Below are 16,353 nucleotides of genomic sequence, written 5' to 3'. Positions count from 1 at the left end.
CAGTGGTGGTGATGTGTTTGACTACTGCACATTGGATCTGGAACGCAAGGAGCAGCTGATGGGATAGAACTCGGCATTTCCATTTTTTTCTGATAAATTAAATTTATTATACCAATCTAGGATAAATATATTAGAAAGATTCAGTAAATAAACATATACAAAGTTATATATATATATCACAGCAATCCACACTTCCATTCAATCTATAGCATTACCATTTTTTTTACTACAGCAGATGACTCATATACCTCTAGCATAGATACATCCAAAAAATCTAAAAAATGATACATCATGGAGTGCGCTAGGCAACTCCTTTTCTCCGACTCATGAAGTACCTCCAGAGTGATCAACCACATACGAGGTCATTTAATCCGTAGCTCCGTTAGTTTCTCTGTAAGCGTGCTCAATATCGCGGTTAGCATTACTAATTTCTTTATAAATAGGTATCACTTCCTGTGAAGGAAGGGTTGTTTTCATTATTTAGCAATTGTGAATCAATCAGTAACTGTAGTTGATAAACTTTGATAGCCATCCAACAACCACCAAAATTTCTCTTATAAATGTCTTCAACTACTTGCAGCATGTATCAGATCTAATTCTCATGAAGCCCGTAACATTGTCATTGGTCATAAACTCATAATCTAAAATAATCCGCACCCCTGGGGTCGCGGGCATTTAATTCCATCGCCAACCCGAACGACCCTCCCGAAAGCCCCTCCTCATAAATGCCCGGCTGGGGAGTAGCTCTTCTCGCCATCCCCATCCTCTCTTTCTTGTCTTCTACTCACCCCAAGCTACCAGAGAAGCTGCCGATAGAGAAGAAGACGCTTCTTTCTTTGTTTGTCTCCCTTTCTCTCACCCTCTTCTAGAGGGTGTGATTCCGTGGGAGAGAGAGAGATGATGATGACGAAGACGACGATGGTGGAGGAGGAGATGAAGAATAAGGGGGAGGGAGAGGAGGGTTTGGGAGAGGGTGGAAGCGCGCTGAGGACGGCGGAGACGGTGATGAGGTTGGTGCCCGTGGGGCTGTGCCTAGCGGCGCTGATGATCATGCTCAAGAACAACCAAAACAACGACTTCGGCGCCGTCTCCTACGCCGACCTCACCCCCTTCAAGTGACTTCTGAAACATATATTGAGACAATCCTTAATTTCGATATATATATATATATATATACATACTTGCTTTTGATTTATGGTGTCTCACGGTTGGAAATATAATAGGTATCTGGTGTATGCCAATGGCGTCTGTGCCGGCTACTCCCTCTTATCGGCCTTCTTCTGCACGGCCATGCCACGACCCAACAGCTTGTCTCGTTCATGGCTCCTATTCTTCTTTGATCAGGCAAGACTCTCTCTCTTTCTTTTGGCTTGGGGTTTTCTTCAAAATAAAGTCGCGATCGAAGTTTCTGCTGGTATATAATACGTACGTTCATAATTTGCACAATAATCTTCCCTCATCCTCATAACTTTGGATTTCTTCTTAAGTTCTTGAAGTCACGACATATATATGCCGGGTTGGGACAGGTGGTGACGTATGTGATCCTCGCCGCCGGGACGGTGTCGGCGGAGGTGACATTCCTGGCTTACCATGGGGACAAGGCGGTGACGTGGAGCGAGGAGTGCAGCGTCTTCGACAGCTTCTGCCGGAGAGCGACGGCTTCCATCGTCATCACCTTTGGGGCGGTGGCCTGCTACGTTGTGCTCTCTCTGCTCTCCTCTTACCGTCTCTTCAGCACCTACGAAGCCCCGCTTCCCTTCGTCGGCAACAACGGCTTGGAGATCGCTGCCTTCCCCCGCTGACCCGCTTGGCCGGCGTTTGGAACCGTAACATGGGAACAGATGATGCCAGGCTAAGCGTGAACTCGTTCTCATCAAGTACTAGCAGCAGAACAAGGACGCAGCGATATTACTTGATGACTCCAAAGCTGAACAGCGGGGAGAACTCTTACTTCGTAATTAAAGTCGATAGTTACTCTTGCAGTATCTGCCACTCTCTAACTTGCATTCCTATATGTAAACTCATGATTCAGCTCAGCTTTATGAGTTCTTTCGGACACCATCTTGTTTCAGCTAAGATGTGAATATTTAAGACTACTATAAAATGCTTGGATGCTTGGCTGATAATGCCAGGATATCTAAACTTTGCCACTATTGTGGTTGAAAACTGGCCTAAGGGTGATCACGCCGGAAGAAGCCGAGGAGACACCGGCCAAGATGGGAAAAGAGGACCACCTTCTACGCTCCAGGGTACTTGCACAAAGTCTTGGCTGGGGGTTCCGGCGAAAGCCCTTTGATGGCTAAGTTAGCCGGATTTTTGGAGAAGTATCTTAGTGCCTTGGATGGCCTCTTATCGCTTAAAATAGCTTATAATGGCTTACCGAAGGCCTTTTCCTGGCTTCCTGCACTCTTTTTATAGGGTAAAGGTCTCGGCCGTTACCTAAAATTTTGAGTCGATTCGTAATCAACTGACCATTAATTGGAGGCGGTGTACAGCATGGAGATCCATCCTGCGAGTGGAAAATTCGGAAGATATCTTTCTGGATCTATTCTGAGGGTCCGCTACGTCATTCTAAATGAAGTGGTCGTGTGCGCACTCACTCTGAGACGTTACCTGATGGTATGCGAGGGGCCATTCATCAATGCCCTGCCCCCCCCCCCCCCCCCCCCCCCCCCCCCCGAGACGGCTGTCATAATGACCGATCTTTAACACCGTGATCCAGAAGGATCTGCTGAGGGAGCCTCTGAGTCTACCATGTGGCACGATCTGGCTGCTCAGCAACTTGGGCATGGAATCCACAGGATCTTCGACGGGATCAAGGTTGACAGGGCTGAGGTCGGTTCGGCCTTTGACGGACTGAGGTCGACCTGGCCTCTCCCTTGAGGTCGGCTCAGCCTTTGGCAGGCTGAGGTCGGCCCGGCCTCTCCCTTGAGGTCGGCTCGGCCTTTGGCAGGCTGAGGTCGGCCTGGCCTCTCCCTTGAGGTCGGCTCGGCCTTAGGCGGGATCGAGGTCTGCCTAGCCTCTTGCTGAGGTCGGTTCGTCTTTGGGCGGGTTGAAATCGGCCTGGCTTTGAGGTTTGTTCAGCCGAAGTTGGATGACTTTATGCCAGAGTAGGATGATCCATTTTGGCTCCCATCAGTCACCAAATCCATTTCATGGTCAGAAAAAGGTTGGGGCTGGAAAGCTGCAAATGGGTTGTTTGGAATTTAGATGCCGATTTAAGAAATCTTATTTCATATATCCACATGCACTTGGTGCCAATTATCTCTAGCAGAGTGTTTCAACCTATGATCCCTCGCAAGTTAATTCCTTGGGATTGATACGCACTGAAGATCTTATTCATGGGTCATCTTTAGTGCGGCTGAGTGTTTCTAGCTAGCTAGATGCCATTGCTCCCACTGATGCCCAGTTTTTTTGGGATGTCAGAGTCCATTCCAAAACATTGCATGGTTCCAACTATCTCTGCTTACTTGGAGATAAATTAAATGTGAGGACTTAATGCTTTCCGGTTTTTTTTCCAAGCATGAATTCTACGATTGGAATCATGTTGTTGCCATCAAGCAAATGAGTTCTGATGTCCTTTTTTTCGCTTCGTCATTTGTATTTTCCTCATCCCATCAAAGACCTTTTCGTCTGTTCTTCCAGCAGGGAAAGCGTTGCAACATTATCCATCTTGTCTCTTCCTCTTTGAGCTATGAATCTGCCTCTGCATCACCACTGGTTGTTCCAAAATTAACATTTGAGCTTCTGAAAGAGAGAGCCACTTCTATAAGGACATACAGTTCTCATTTATTTGAGTTGTAAACCTTTGTTTGCAATGACCAGGTGGAGTTGCTTCTCTTATTTGCATTGTTCCCATTTGTCATGACCATTCAACGGGAAGGCACATATGGTAGGAAATATAATTCTGGGTTCCTGAGGCAATATATGTTGCAAAGGTGTCAAAGAACTTCCGAATTATATGCAGGGATAGGCAGAGACAATTTTATGGTAGCTTTTGCTCTACTTTTCTCCTAGAAAAAGGGATGGGGATGGCTTAGCCATTATTAGGGGTGCAAATGGGTCGGGTCGGATCGGATCCTGAGTAACCCCGATCCGACCCGATTTCTTGTTCGAGTCTTAATTTTGGACCCAGATACGACCCAATAGAAAATCGGGTCGGGTTCCTCGCCTCATTCCTTTTTCTTGCCACCCTCTCCAAAGCTCGATCTGGCCGCCGTCGCTGCTAGGGCTGGAGTTGGGAAGGGGGCTAGAGTCGTCGAGGTTGACGATGCTGTACTTACCGATGGTCATGGCGTGGAGCTTGATGTCCTCGGAGATGCATTTTGGTTTGCCCGATTGGAGGTCAAAGCGGAGGGATCGGGTGGGCGAGGCGAAAAGAGAGGCCACCGCCAGGGCCAGTGCTAAGCAGAGACCCGTCAATCCTCCTCCTCCAATTTGTCTCGTCCTGATTCATAGAAGGACAAAAAAAGGAAAAAAAAAAGATTGGACGCTCTTCTTTCTTTTCTTTTCTTCTCCACTCCTGTGGTCGGATGGGATCAGGAGGCGGTGGGTATGGGGCCGAGAAGATCTGAGAGGAGATGCGAAAACCGGTTGAAGACTGCGACGCCGCTGAGAACGTGATCTTCGAATGCCAGCGGAAAAGAAATATGCCACTGGCTCCTGCAACGCGAACCCATGCATGGTGGGCTGGGTCAGCTAGCTGGCCACTAGCTAGCTCTGATAGGCCTGGCTTTATGTCTCTCTCTATCCATAGCCATAAATACTCTCGCTGATCTACCTCATGAAGTGAAATGGGCATTTAATGTAATATTACGTTTACCTCACAAGTCAAATGGGCATTTAATGTAATATTACGTGTGGAAAACCTGGGATTTTTGGCCAATTTATTTATTTTTTATGGTAATACTTTAATATTTTATGTATAGGTCGCTCGAGTCTGGTTGGGTCTGAATTTAGTAAATCAAGACCTAATCCAAAAATAGAACGGGTCCAATTTTAAGATCCGGCCCGGCCCCGTGGGTCCTCCAATTCGGATTCGGGTTGGGTCTAACTAGGACGGGTCGAGTCGGGTCACGGGTTAACTTGACCCATTTGCAGCCTTAGCCATTATTAAAAGAAAACTCTTGTTACCTACCCCATGCCGTAATATATCACCTTACTAGATGCTAGATACTTGCGTTACAAAACAGGCAAAACACTTGAAGTATAGGCTAACTGCTAAACTAATAGGATTGGATTAGTGAATTGAATTGAACCATTCCAATGGCTCTTTCTCCTCTTTTTTTTTTTGTTTTAACTGGCTGTACAATTATTTATGATAATTAGTAATCTGAATTTGGAGTGCAAATAGGGTTGCAACCCAGACGTGACCAGGCCAACCCATTTATTAACTCAAGGTTGTATAATTTAAGTTAGACGTGGGCCCAAAATTTCCAAACAGACCGCCAGATGGGATGAGCTACGTTCGAACATAAACCCAACCTTATCTCAATCCAACCCAAAATTATAAATTAATAAAATCATATTTATATTTCACATATAAAATATTTATATTTATATTTTCATATTAAGCTATAGAATGGTGTAGGTACCTCCAAATAAAGTCTCAACCAAGCAAAGATATCTGAAATCTTTTCTCGGTCTTAAATTATTTATATAGTCTTGATTTCGCCCGATTAGTTTAACTCAAACCAATCTAATCCAATACAACCTAATTCTCTCTTAAAATAGGATTGGGGTAGTTTAGGTTGGATTAGGTTAAGTTTCTGGGATACATAGTTTGTATTCAGCTCGATTTAGCCCTTGATTCAAACCAATCTCAAATGCCAGAATTTAAAAATAGAACCTCTTCTTATGTGAAGGGGTGCAGACCATTAACCCAATCCGCCATTATAGTGGCATTCGATCATCCCTTTTGTTTCAATACCACATCCCTCTCTTTTGAAGAGGAAACAGCAAACAGAGACAAGGCAAAGATTCCACAACCGCAACCTTAGATGCGATAGCATTCATTCAATAACAATTAAAATTACTATATGACGTCACGCATCTCCATCCCATGGACTTAGGGACAGGAGTTGTCTCTTTCGTGCGAAAGAAGGATTCACCTTCCTTCGCGCGAATCCACCGTTAGATTGCGAAATCGTTGCTTTGAGATCTATGCATCTGAATGAATGGATGATTTTGGTTGCTTGAGATCTGTGGCTAACGCCATCCAACGGCCTACGTTGTGAAAGAAGATCAATCAGTCTTCGAGTGAAAAATACAATCACGAGGACCGACCGTGAGCGAAAAGTATGTAAAAAAGATCAAAAGGCTAACGGTCGGGAAGGCGGTGGCCTACGAGGGAGGGGCAAACAAGAGGTCGTCTCCGAAGAGGTAGAGGAGTCTCTCCACGGCCCAGCTGGGCGCCGACGGCGCCGGCGGGGAAGCGGCGGGCCGGAGAGGAGCCCGGCAGAGGGGGCAGGCGAGGTGCTCGTCGTGGTCCAGCCATCGGTCCAGGCACGCCTTGTGGAAGACGTGGGAGCAGTTTCGCAGCTCCCATACCCGGTCCTTCCTCCCCACCTCGCTCAGGCACACCGCGCACGTCATCGCCGCCCCTGCAGCCTCCCCCTCCACCTCCCCGTACGTTGCTACCTGGAGGCTCTCCCTCACCGCCTGCGCTGCTGCCATCTGGTGGCGCCGGCGGCGGTGCTGCTCCCTTCTGGCGTCCTCGGCTTCTCTTTCTTCGTCGCCGGACCACCAGCAGTAGCAGGGGAGGAGAAGCCATCTCACCGCAAAGGACACGAGGAGCGCCAGATTCTGAACGAAGCCGGCCACCACCCGGCTCGAGTAGCAGTACTCCATCGATATAGTCATCTTCGCTCCTAAAAACACTCAAGTTACGTTATTTCTTAGAGGGAGAGAGAGAGAAGAGGAAGAAGTGGAGGAGAAGGAGGAGGAGGAGGAAGGTGGGAAGAGAGAACCGGGAAAGGGGAAGGGGGAAGAGGCCGGAGGGGGGGGATTTAAAGGGGAAGGATTAGGGGGTGGGTGGGTGGGTGGGGACTGCTTTGCTTTGCTTGCTTTCTTCTGTTCATTTTTTTTTTTTTTGCTAAGGAAGCTTTCTTCTGTTCTTTGAATGCCATCTTTTTTAAAAGAAAAGATGGCCAAAAAGATGGCCACTACCTTCCTTTGCGCACCTCCATCTGCATGCGGGCCCAGGCTGGGTGATGAGATCATGAGATTGGACGGTGGTGGCAAGAGAGGATTCTGAAAAGGATTTCTTTTATTTTAATTACTACGTAAGTCTCCATGATTGAATTTGGGCGGCCGTTAGTTTATACAAATGATAGCTGGCCATCCACTTCTACTGCCAAATGTGGAAGTGGAATTGGGGCCAGAAATATTTGAATTGGAATAAAATGCTGGATCCATTTATTGATGTTTAAAAAGGGCAGACCACTTAAAGAACATAATTTATTGGAAGCAGTGGGTCATGGTTATGCTCCACCTCACTCCTCTCATTCATGGTAGTAGTTAAGGGACATGGAAGTATCTTGCCTTTCCAGAGCTGGCATGGTTGCTTGGGGGGGGTTAAAAAATGCAATTCAAAGGCACTCCAACTCAACTACCACTTCTTTCATTACAAGTTATAAATTCAATTATTCATGCTTGTTTGTTTTGAGGTAAACAAAGAGACATATCTTTAAGTAAGGTCCAAAAATGTGGGGATTGCTTGTGCTCCCACTCTTCCACATTATAATACTTTCAACTTGATATGAGAGGTACCGATTATGTTATTATATGAGAATTCATGTTGGTATGTATTTAACTTTACTTCAGTTATGCACCGAGTAAATCTTGTATACTTTCAAATAAAACATTTTAGCTATTTTTTCATATAAAATCTTAGTTTGTTGCATACTACATTCAGAATAAAATGTTTAACTATACTTTCTGAACATTTTGACACACATGTAATTAGAGACTCATTTCTAGTCCAATGGCTCTATCAATGCCTTCCAACCACCAAGTACCAAAGCGATCTTTGAGAACTGTACCTATCCTCTAATGCAATATCGCATGGAGCCTTCCTCTTGGTGCGAGCATTGGGACTATGACATCACTCTGAAAGTACTTACCAAAAAAAGTAAATGGACACGTGTCCGGAAGCCGCAAGCTAACAGGAAGCGCAAGCAAGCTAACCCGAGTCCTGGTGGCGGGACCAAGAAATCTAGATGGGTCAACCTCAAATCTTTGACCGAAACTGGACGAGCTTGCTGAGTTTTTTTTTCTTTCGAATTTTTTATATAAATATTCTTCTAAATATTAAATTTTACATAAATACTTTTCCAAAATTAATATTTACATATATATATATACCCTCATAAATATTTATTTTACCATTCTATTTTTTTATCCTTATTTTTTAAATATACCTATACCATCTAATGTTTTTAAAGAATTAATGATTTTAAATTAAAATAACTAAAATGTCTTTAATGAATAGATGTGCAAAAAAAAAAATTATAAGACAATCGCGATGAAAAACAAAAAAATAATTTTAATATTTTATTTTATTTTTAATTAAAATAAATATGATTTTTATTAATGGTGTTGGAAGAATTATTATATTAGAGATATTTATGCAAATATAGTGTATTATGAGGGTGCAGAAATAAAAATAAATTTTGAAATGATATTTATGTAAATTTGAATTTGTAGGAGGGTATTAATGTAAAAAAAAACTTTTTTTAAAGTTATTACTTATGGTATAAAGTCATTTGACTTGGGCAGAAGGAATGGAACCGTTCTCGGTTTGGTGGGCCGGGAATGGGGCCGAGCCAAGTCAGATGGGTGTCAGATCCGAGTCGGATCCCACTAATAAAGGAAATGCTGACATCACACAAACAATGCAGCAATCCATCTCCTCCTCTTAAACAGGAAAACTGGTGAGTGATCCTTCCTCCATCAAGGACAGATTGAAAAGTAATCTCGATGTAAGCCTAATTAGGAAAAATAGATTAGATTTGGATCATTTGAAGTATTCCAAATATAAAGCAAAAAAAAAAAAATCATATGAGAATTAATTTGGAGCCAAGCTAACTCATAACTAGTCCAACATATTTCTCCCTACTCATCAAAGATCTCCTTAATTTTTTTAAAAAATAAGTAGCATAGGTAGCACCTGTAACATTAAGTAATCTAATTCGAACATCTTTCTTTACATCCACAATCTCGTCTATTATAATATATACAATATTGGATATCATAGTTGCCATATATTGCATGCACAATCTTGGTATGATATCATAGCTGCTACATAGTGAATGCATAATCTTGGTATAATATCTCATATCAATCTCCAAAAATTATGGGATCTGATTATCATATTCAAAATTAAAATTTGTATTAAATAAGAGGATTTATTCCAATACAAATTTCTCACAATCATTGTCTGGTTTTTTTCTTTTTTTTACTAAATCAGTATACAAATAAATTTTAAATCTGATCTAATTAATAAAAAAGGGATCGGATTTCACTTGGTTCAAATTCTAGATCTTGTGTAAATGTACATCAATCTTTAAGTGTATCAGTACTTGATCCAAGCCAACTCTTTCATGAAACTAGATGAGAAATTCTTGCTTAGTTCACCATCCTATGTGGTAGTTGGAGAAGCGGGGAAAATGAAGCGCCTAACCAAACTATTTCTTATAAATGGAGCATGTTTGTAACTTGAGGGCTTGGCCTACTTTGACAAATAAGCGTATATGCCTCAATGAAGACTCTTCTGTAGTGATTGAGTGGGTTCGGAGAGTGGATAGCTATGGAAATGGTCGCCCTCTTATTCATGAGACTCGCAGATTGGCGCAGGAGATGAGCTATTTTTAGGCACTACATGTGTTCTGAGAGGCGAACAACACAGCCGACTAGGTCACCTCCTTTGTTGCCCAGCACTCCGGAGAGATCATCTGAACATCTGTAGAAGATATATCTCCTCCGTCGTACTCTTTACTTCCTTTTGATCTGGCAAGATGTACTTATATTAGAGCTATATGAATTGCCGTTTTTACTATAAAAAATATAAATAAATAACCTTTCTTAGAGACCGACATCTCATGACATTAACAAATTTTTGGGTTGGACCTCACCAACATGGAGTCGTTAAATAATTGATCTCCATGAATTGAAGCAGCCACCACCAAAAGCCACCGGAAAATACTTTATGTGACATGGATGGCAACCTTTACAAGTGGGTGATGAATCACCCTGGCGATTGGAAAGTGAAAATCCTTTGACTTGACCAAATTAGCCACACAAGAATGGCTTTTTCTCTTTTTTTTTTTTTTAACTTGATCCCACATGCCTTGTACATGGCAGTGACTCAGCTACATTTTGAACTTTAGATAGGATGGCATGGCAAGATAAAATATTATCCAAGAAAGTGGAAGTAGAGATTGAAAAGAAAAATGAAGGAAAAGAAAGGGCAAGCAAGGAGGTTCACTCAAATGTCCCCTCACCCTTCCCAAGAGACATGGCTCACTTTACCAATACCTTCTCCTAGGCTTAACTAAAGTTTATGATGCAAGACAACTGGAGGGAGGAGAGAGAAAGAGGAAGAAGAAGAGAAGAGGAGGAGGGGGAAGAAGAAGAACTAAGCTTCTCACCTAGCTTTGGCCATGGCTTCATACCAGAATTTCAGAAAAAAGAGAGGCTATTATATTCAATCATTCAATAACTCTAAATAAATGCATGGACCCATATATATAGAGTCACAAAATAACAAAAAGATCTTTATAAAGAAAACAATCTCATAAAGGCTCTAAAATGACAATATGCAAACAAGCCCCTAAAAAGAAAACTAGTCTCAGAAAAAATCCTCAAAATAATGAAATACCAAAATAAGCCCTAAAGACTGTCAAATAACAAAATATTCTAATAAGCCCAAATAACATAAAATCACCCTCAGAATAAAATCAAGCTAGCTGGAACATCCTCCTGCGGCGACCGTAGACCCGAGTGATGGGTGACTTGGCACTAGTGTCCACACCCGTTTATGTTCGCAGCTATAGGTGAGGTAAATCTCATTCATGTCGCAAGGAATGAGAATACAACAAGGCATCAGCCGATGATGACTTTGTTTAATTTTCCAGCAAACCTAACCAAAACCAGTCTATTTAAAACCGCCCAACCAACCAAGATACCTTGCCCTTAATCAATCTATCTATCTTTAATGTTATCCCCAAACTTCTCATGTCGGGAATGCCATCTCTGAAAGAGACACAGAAGAGGAAAGAGAAGAAATGGATCAGGGGAACAGTACAAGGACAGTAGTCTGAAGTGATAGGGATGCATGGCATTTCTTAAGGACTTGATGTTCTAATCTATATATTTCCCTAGGCCTAGAGCTATCTTACTACTAATCTTTGCAGATGAATGTGTGAAACTTGCCCAATTAGGAGTGTTTGCCGAAACATTTGTCGACAATAAGAGCTTATCAATAGTTAGAATAAAGGAAATCATTCCAAAACTTGAAAGAGAGCAAATGAGAAGGAAGCGTGTTCTACTTTGTTTCATATAATAATAAAGAGAGAATAACAGTGCAAGGTAACAAACGATTCATGCAAGGACAATGAAGGAGAATTTCATCATCGGAAATTACTGCAATTGTAACATCAATGACAGGGCTACTCTTAGAGAAGGAAGTACACTCTTAACAAGAAAATATATTATCAATTGAGGCAAGCTCAGTCTTGTCTAAATGAGAAGCTTACCTTAATTCTGATGTTGAACAAGGTTATGAATAAACTGCCAAAAAGATTGATGGGAAATCACCATCTTTCTTCCTCCAAAGAAAGAAAACGAGAAAGAAAAACTGCAGGAGCTTTGTCAGATGATGAACACCAAGTTCTGAAGGTGCAGGAGAATCATTGATTTCATCCATGTTCTCCTATTGAAACAGATACATGAAGACAACAAGCCATGACCAGAAACAAGAGGATTGACCCTACATGTGAAAGCAAGAAAGCTTCGATGACAGGTGGTATATTTAGGACGAATTTGATCAGTCTATGATGAAGGTGGACTTCTTTTAGGAGAAGAAAAAAATGTTGCTCTTCCCAGTGCCATCTACTTCCCCTGTCAGGAATTTTGGCATGTTCTCCTATTTACTGTACACTGGAATAAACTCTGAAAAACTTTATGTCTTGTCGGCCCGAGCACCACCCACAGGTTAGGTCAAGACCAGACATACTGTTAGCTTGGCACCAGATTGCAGTAACAGAACCAGTTCAGCATACACAGCTGAATACTTCTCAAAAATGGTTGTTTGGTTCACGAGCACAGCATAACTTCAGTCATGATCCTGTGATTGAATGGAAGCGCCACTTCATTTTGGGATCACAGAGTAGGGACTGTACCAAGTCTCCTTTGTACAAAGCCATGAGACAAACAATACCTGTAAATCGCATTCCTTGCATGCAGAAAAATCAACATTTATGATTTCCATTACCACTAATCTTCATATGAAATGCACAAATACAGATGCATGCATGTACGTACGTACATGCATGCATACGTATGTCTGTCCATGTACTTATACATGATAAGCATGATTTCAAAATCTACCACCTAAATAGTGAAAACCATATGAAAGCTATATGCATATATGTGTTTTTTGTTCCTTTTTTTTTTTTTGCCACCTTCAAATGTCTTTGAGACTCTAATGTTCAAAGGTGGTTGCCCTCTCGAGGCGAGAATTTGCTTTCTTTTTCATTTTATCAAATTTCTGGTGTATTAATCTGTCCCCTGTTTTTACGATGGCTGCGAACATAGTTCGTCATAAGGGCATCTCAAACGCTCCTTCTTGTTTGTCTCAATTCGGGAAACAGGGGACAAAGCTCCGGGCTCATGACATGCATAGAAACAGGGGATATCTTAAGTCTTCGGGGATATGAGCGAGGTTCTCGGTCCCAAGGAGCGCCGGCTTCTTCTGCTCGGTCCTCTCCGTCTACGTCTGCGGCGGCGGCGGCGGCGGCGGCGGCGGCCCTGGAGACAACGTTCTGGGCCCAGAAGGGGAAGCGGAGACCGGCCGTCTTCGTCCTCTTGTTGTCGTCCGCAGACTGGGCCGAGGCCGAGGGCTCTATCGCTCGATGGCGACGGAGAACCGTGAAGTCGTCGGAGCTGTGGGTATACCGGGCCTAAAGTGGTCAGGAAAAGCCCAGAATTATGTGAATTAGCTCTTGGGCTGCATGATGATTAAGGGATTAGGAAGTTGGGAAGGTAAGCTGTTTACTAGACTTAGGATCGATTTGTAATTCTAAAGTAATAAGCCTTATTTTCCATTTGGAATGAGATACTCTTAACCTATAAGTGATGAATACCCTTTTTTTTCTCATCTGGATGCAGATCAGGAAAACAAATGTTGTTCCAATGTTATTTCAAGAAAAGTGGAGAAAAACTATTTTTTATAAAATTGGACATGCTTCCCCTTCCAATCTCTATTTTTTCTACAACATATTTAAAGCTGATCATGAGTCGGACTTGGGCATAAAAAAGGTCAAATTTTAAATAGACTCCACCTGAAGCTAGATTAAAAATGAGTAGAGTTTAAGCCCAAGACCTGACCCATGATCTGATCTAGATATATTATATAATATAATGATATATTACATTAAGATATTAAAGATAATATATTTATAGTATATATTATATATTATCAATATTTAGTATAATGTTATTTTATTATAGTAGTATTGTTGTTATATCTATGAGGGTTAATTCAGTCATTTCTCCTTATAATGGCATACACAAAGTACATGATTTACACCAAATTAAACTCAATTTATATGGAATAGTAAGGCTTTAACTAAATCGTCAAATACAAATTATCTCAATCCCATAATCTAATTTGTGGCAACACACATCAAATAAAGCAGGGTTAAATATCCATCCATTAATTTGGTTTGAAATGAAGCCTTCATATTTAAATTTATGATAGTTTACAAGTTTGATCTTTATCAATGTAAAACCTATAGCTAGCTACATTTTATCGATGAGATCTAATTTATCGAATTCCCAAAATCTTTTCTCGTCGTGGTGCTACAAAAATACTTGTCTTTAACAAACACAAGCATTGTGGTTTAGTTCTCGCTATCTAATTTAAAAGAAGTAAGAAACCTGCAAAAAATAGGTGAGAAATGTTTTTACTAAGTTATGAACAATAGCATTATTTGATTAAATTAGGAATCACAACTATCTACATGCATAGAATATATTCAGGTATAATATTTTAAAAATGTGAATTCAGGAGAAAATGATTTTGGAAGAGAGCTGAGGTAGATAATTAATTGGAAAGTTTCTATGAGACAATCAAGAAAAGAACAATCCAGATAGCACATCAAGCTCACACTAGGAAGTTGATCTATAGAGGATTTCAACTTTTGGCCCTCTGCTCCCATAGCATATTAACTAACCACCAGAATCCAATGATCATATACATAGGAGGGGGAGAAAGAGAAGCATTTGATGAACTATTCCTGTTTTTTTTTTTTTCAATCTATGTTAGTAGCAGCCACATTTTCTTGTTATGTTATGCCTTAGCTATTTGATGTCACCTATTGGACATAATGTGAAAGCACAAGTAACAATACTATTCATAAAACATGACCTAATAAAATTTAATAAAAGATCACAAAATTAGCAATATTGGCATAAACAAATGGAAGAAAAGAACTAAAAGGCTTGGTGTAAGATGTATGATTGATGTCCTTAATTTGTTGCTGTTCCCAAACATGGGCTCAATGTAATGAATGACAAGTTTATCATATAATAAATGATTATTAGGCATGAGGGAGCGATGATGAAATCAACCTGCCTTTCAATTGCATAATAAATAGTTATATTTTGAAATAATGAAAATAAAAAGAAAATATTGAAATTTGAAATAATGCAGCCTAAGCCTCACCAAGAAGCAACAACACAACATGAACCTTTGGAAAACCTATATTCTTTGGTGCCTATAAATTGGCTGTCATAAGTTTAATTAGCTATGTATCAAAGGCATTAAAATACTTTCACAAATATATCATTTCTTTTAAACAAAATCCTCAAAATTCTAAAAAATCAAGCATGATTTACACATTAAACATATGCTTTTTGGGGTAGCCCCAAAAATTTAGGGCCATCCCGGTTCAATTAGATATAAGACTTTGCCAAAAGAAACCAAAGACGTGATCGTTTTTTTCTTTTCACCAATAATTTTATATAATTAGCCGAAGTATTTTGGAAAAATAAGCCAGACAAAGCTAATGAATCTGAAATAATTGGCTTCCTTTCCCTCTCTTCCCTGGATGGTATAGGGTATGAATGTTGAAAAAAAAAAAAAAGAGAATAATAAAAAAAAAAGTTAGGCCAGGTGACAAAGTTATGCTATGGATTTATATCAAATAATACTTGATTATCAGAATTTGCAATAACATTTATATTTTAAATATAGTATTTTATAAAAAAATAATGTATATCAAATCTATGTCCATTTTATAAATGACATTTGGCTGATATAAAAATTCTTTCGAAATCTTATGCTTGAATCAAGCCTGATCTTGTAGCCTTGCTTCTCGCCTCCCTCTTGTTTAGATTTATAAAAGAAAAAAAGATATTTTAAGATTCGAGGGAGCATGGTTGGAACCTGAGTCCACAACTACCACAAAATCTATGCTTTTTTTTTTCCCCCTCCTTGAAACCACAAATTTGATGCTTGGAAGTGAGAAATGCACGGGCTTCACCTGCCCAAAAGCCTTCTGAGTTTAAACTCACTGCCCCATAAAGAACTCCATGAACCAAACCTAATGAAGCATGCTCACACCCGTCAAAAACCAGAATAAAATAACTACTGAGATAAAGTGAGATCGATGAAAATATAAATATATGTATAAAAATATTGAAGTTTTTAAAAAATTATAAAAATATATTTTTTATATATTTTATAAAAAAATTATATGAAATATGAAAAAGTCTAATTTCTATCTGCTAAGAATTGGAATTTTTTTTTTCAAAAATTATCTTAAGCTTTAGATAGAATAGAGTAAGATTTTCTTCTTTTTTAAAAATATGACATATATTTTATACAATTTTTGTAATAAAATAGATGCGCAACCAACTATAGACTATTTTGAAATATGCTATTTTTTAGATCAATCAAATATATAAAAATTATTTTTTTTGGATAACATATATTTAGATATAAGCTTTTTAGAAAAAAATATTTAGATGTTAGCTTTTCTTTGATAAGGATATATCATCTTTTTGCGAACCAAACAAGTTGTAAAGCAAGCTGACACCCACCAAAAATGAGAATAAAATAACCATTGC

At 40.2% G+C, this 16,353-nt stretch overlaps 2 protein-coding genes across 3 annotated transcripts; one reads left to right on the top strand and one right to left on the bottom strand.

Annotated features, from left to right (window-relative positions):
• Window positions 1–738: 738 nt before the first annotated feature.
• On the top strand, window positions 739–2,136 carry LOC103714482 (CASP-like protein 2A1). Of its 2 annotated transcripts, none has more exons than XM_088714266.2 (3): window positions 739–1,115; window positions 1,224–1,344; window positions 1,488–2,136. In XM_088714266.2, the coding sequence occupies exons 1-3, from the start codon at window positions 898–900 to the stop codon at window positions 1,800–1,802; spliced, it is 654 nt and encodes a 217-aa protein (XP_088570392.2). In that variant the 5' UTR covers window positions 739–897; the 3' UTR covers window positions 1,803–2,136. The 2 variants fall into 2 exon arrangements, with proteins under 2 accessions (XP_088570392.2, XP_008799972.3); XM_008801750.6 differs by having other exon boundaries at window positions 742–1,115; window positions 1,527–2,136.
• A 4,033-nt stretch (window positions 2,137–6,169) lies between these two features.
• LOC103714483 (E3 ubiquitin-protein ligase ATL41-like) lies at window positions 6,170–6,999 on the bottom strand. Its single transcript, XM_088714267.2, has one exon. The coding sequence runs from the start codon at window positions 6,859–6,861 to the stop codon at window positions 6,343–6,345; it is 519 nt and encodes a 172-aa protein (XP_088570393.2). The 5' UTR covers window positions 6,862–6,999; the 3' UTR covers window positions 6,170–6,342.
• Window positions 7,000–16,353: the final 9,354 nt, after the last annotated feature.

Source organism: Phoenix dactylifera, chromosome 18 (genome assembly GCF_051530095.1).
Source record: "Phoenix dactylifera cultivar Ajwa chromosome 18, Ajwa_hap1_PhDact_Kaust_v1.1, whole genome shotgun sequence".
NCBI lineage: Eukaryota > Viridiplantae > Streptophyta > Magnoliopsida > Arecales > Arecaceae > Phoenix > Phoenix dactylifera.
This window is presented reverse-complemented; position numbering and strand designations above follow the sequence as displayed.

Excerpts from the sequence above, each read along its gene's own strand:
- LOC103714482 (XM_088714266.2), top strand. The coding sequence starts at position 898 with ATGATGATGACGAAGACGACGATGGTGGAGGAGGAGATGAAGAATAAG. Across the intron at positions 1,116-1,223 it reads GCCGACCTCACCCCCTTCAA|GTATCTGGTGTATGCCAATG; the intron begins GTGACTTCTGAA and ends GAAATATAATAG. Across the intron at positions 1,345-1,487 it reads TCCTATTCTTCTTTGATCAG|TTCTTGAAGTCACGACATAT; the intron begins GCAAGACTCTCT and ends TTTCTTCTTAAG.
- LOC103714483 (XM_088714267.2), bottom strand. The coding sequence starts at position 6,861 with ATGACTATATCGATGGAGTACTGCTACTCGAGCCGGGTGGTGGCCGGC.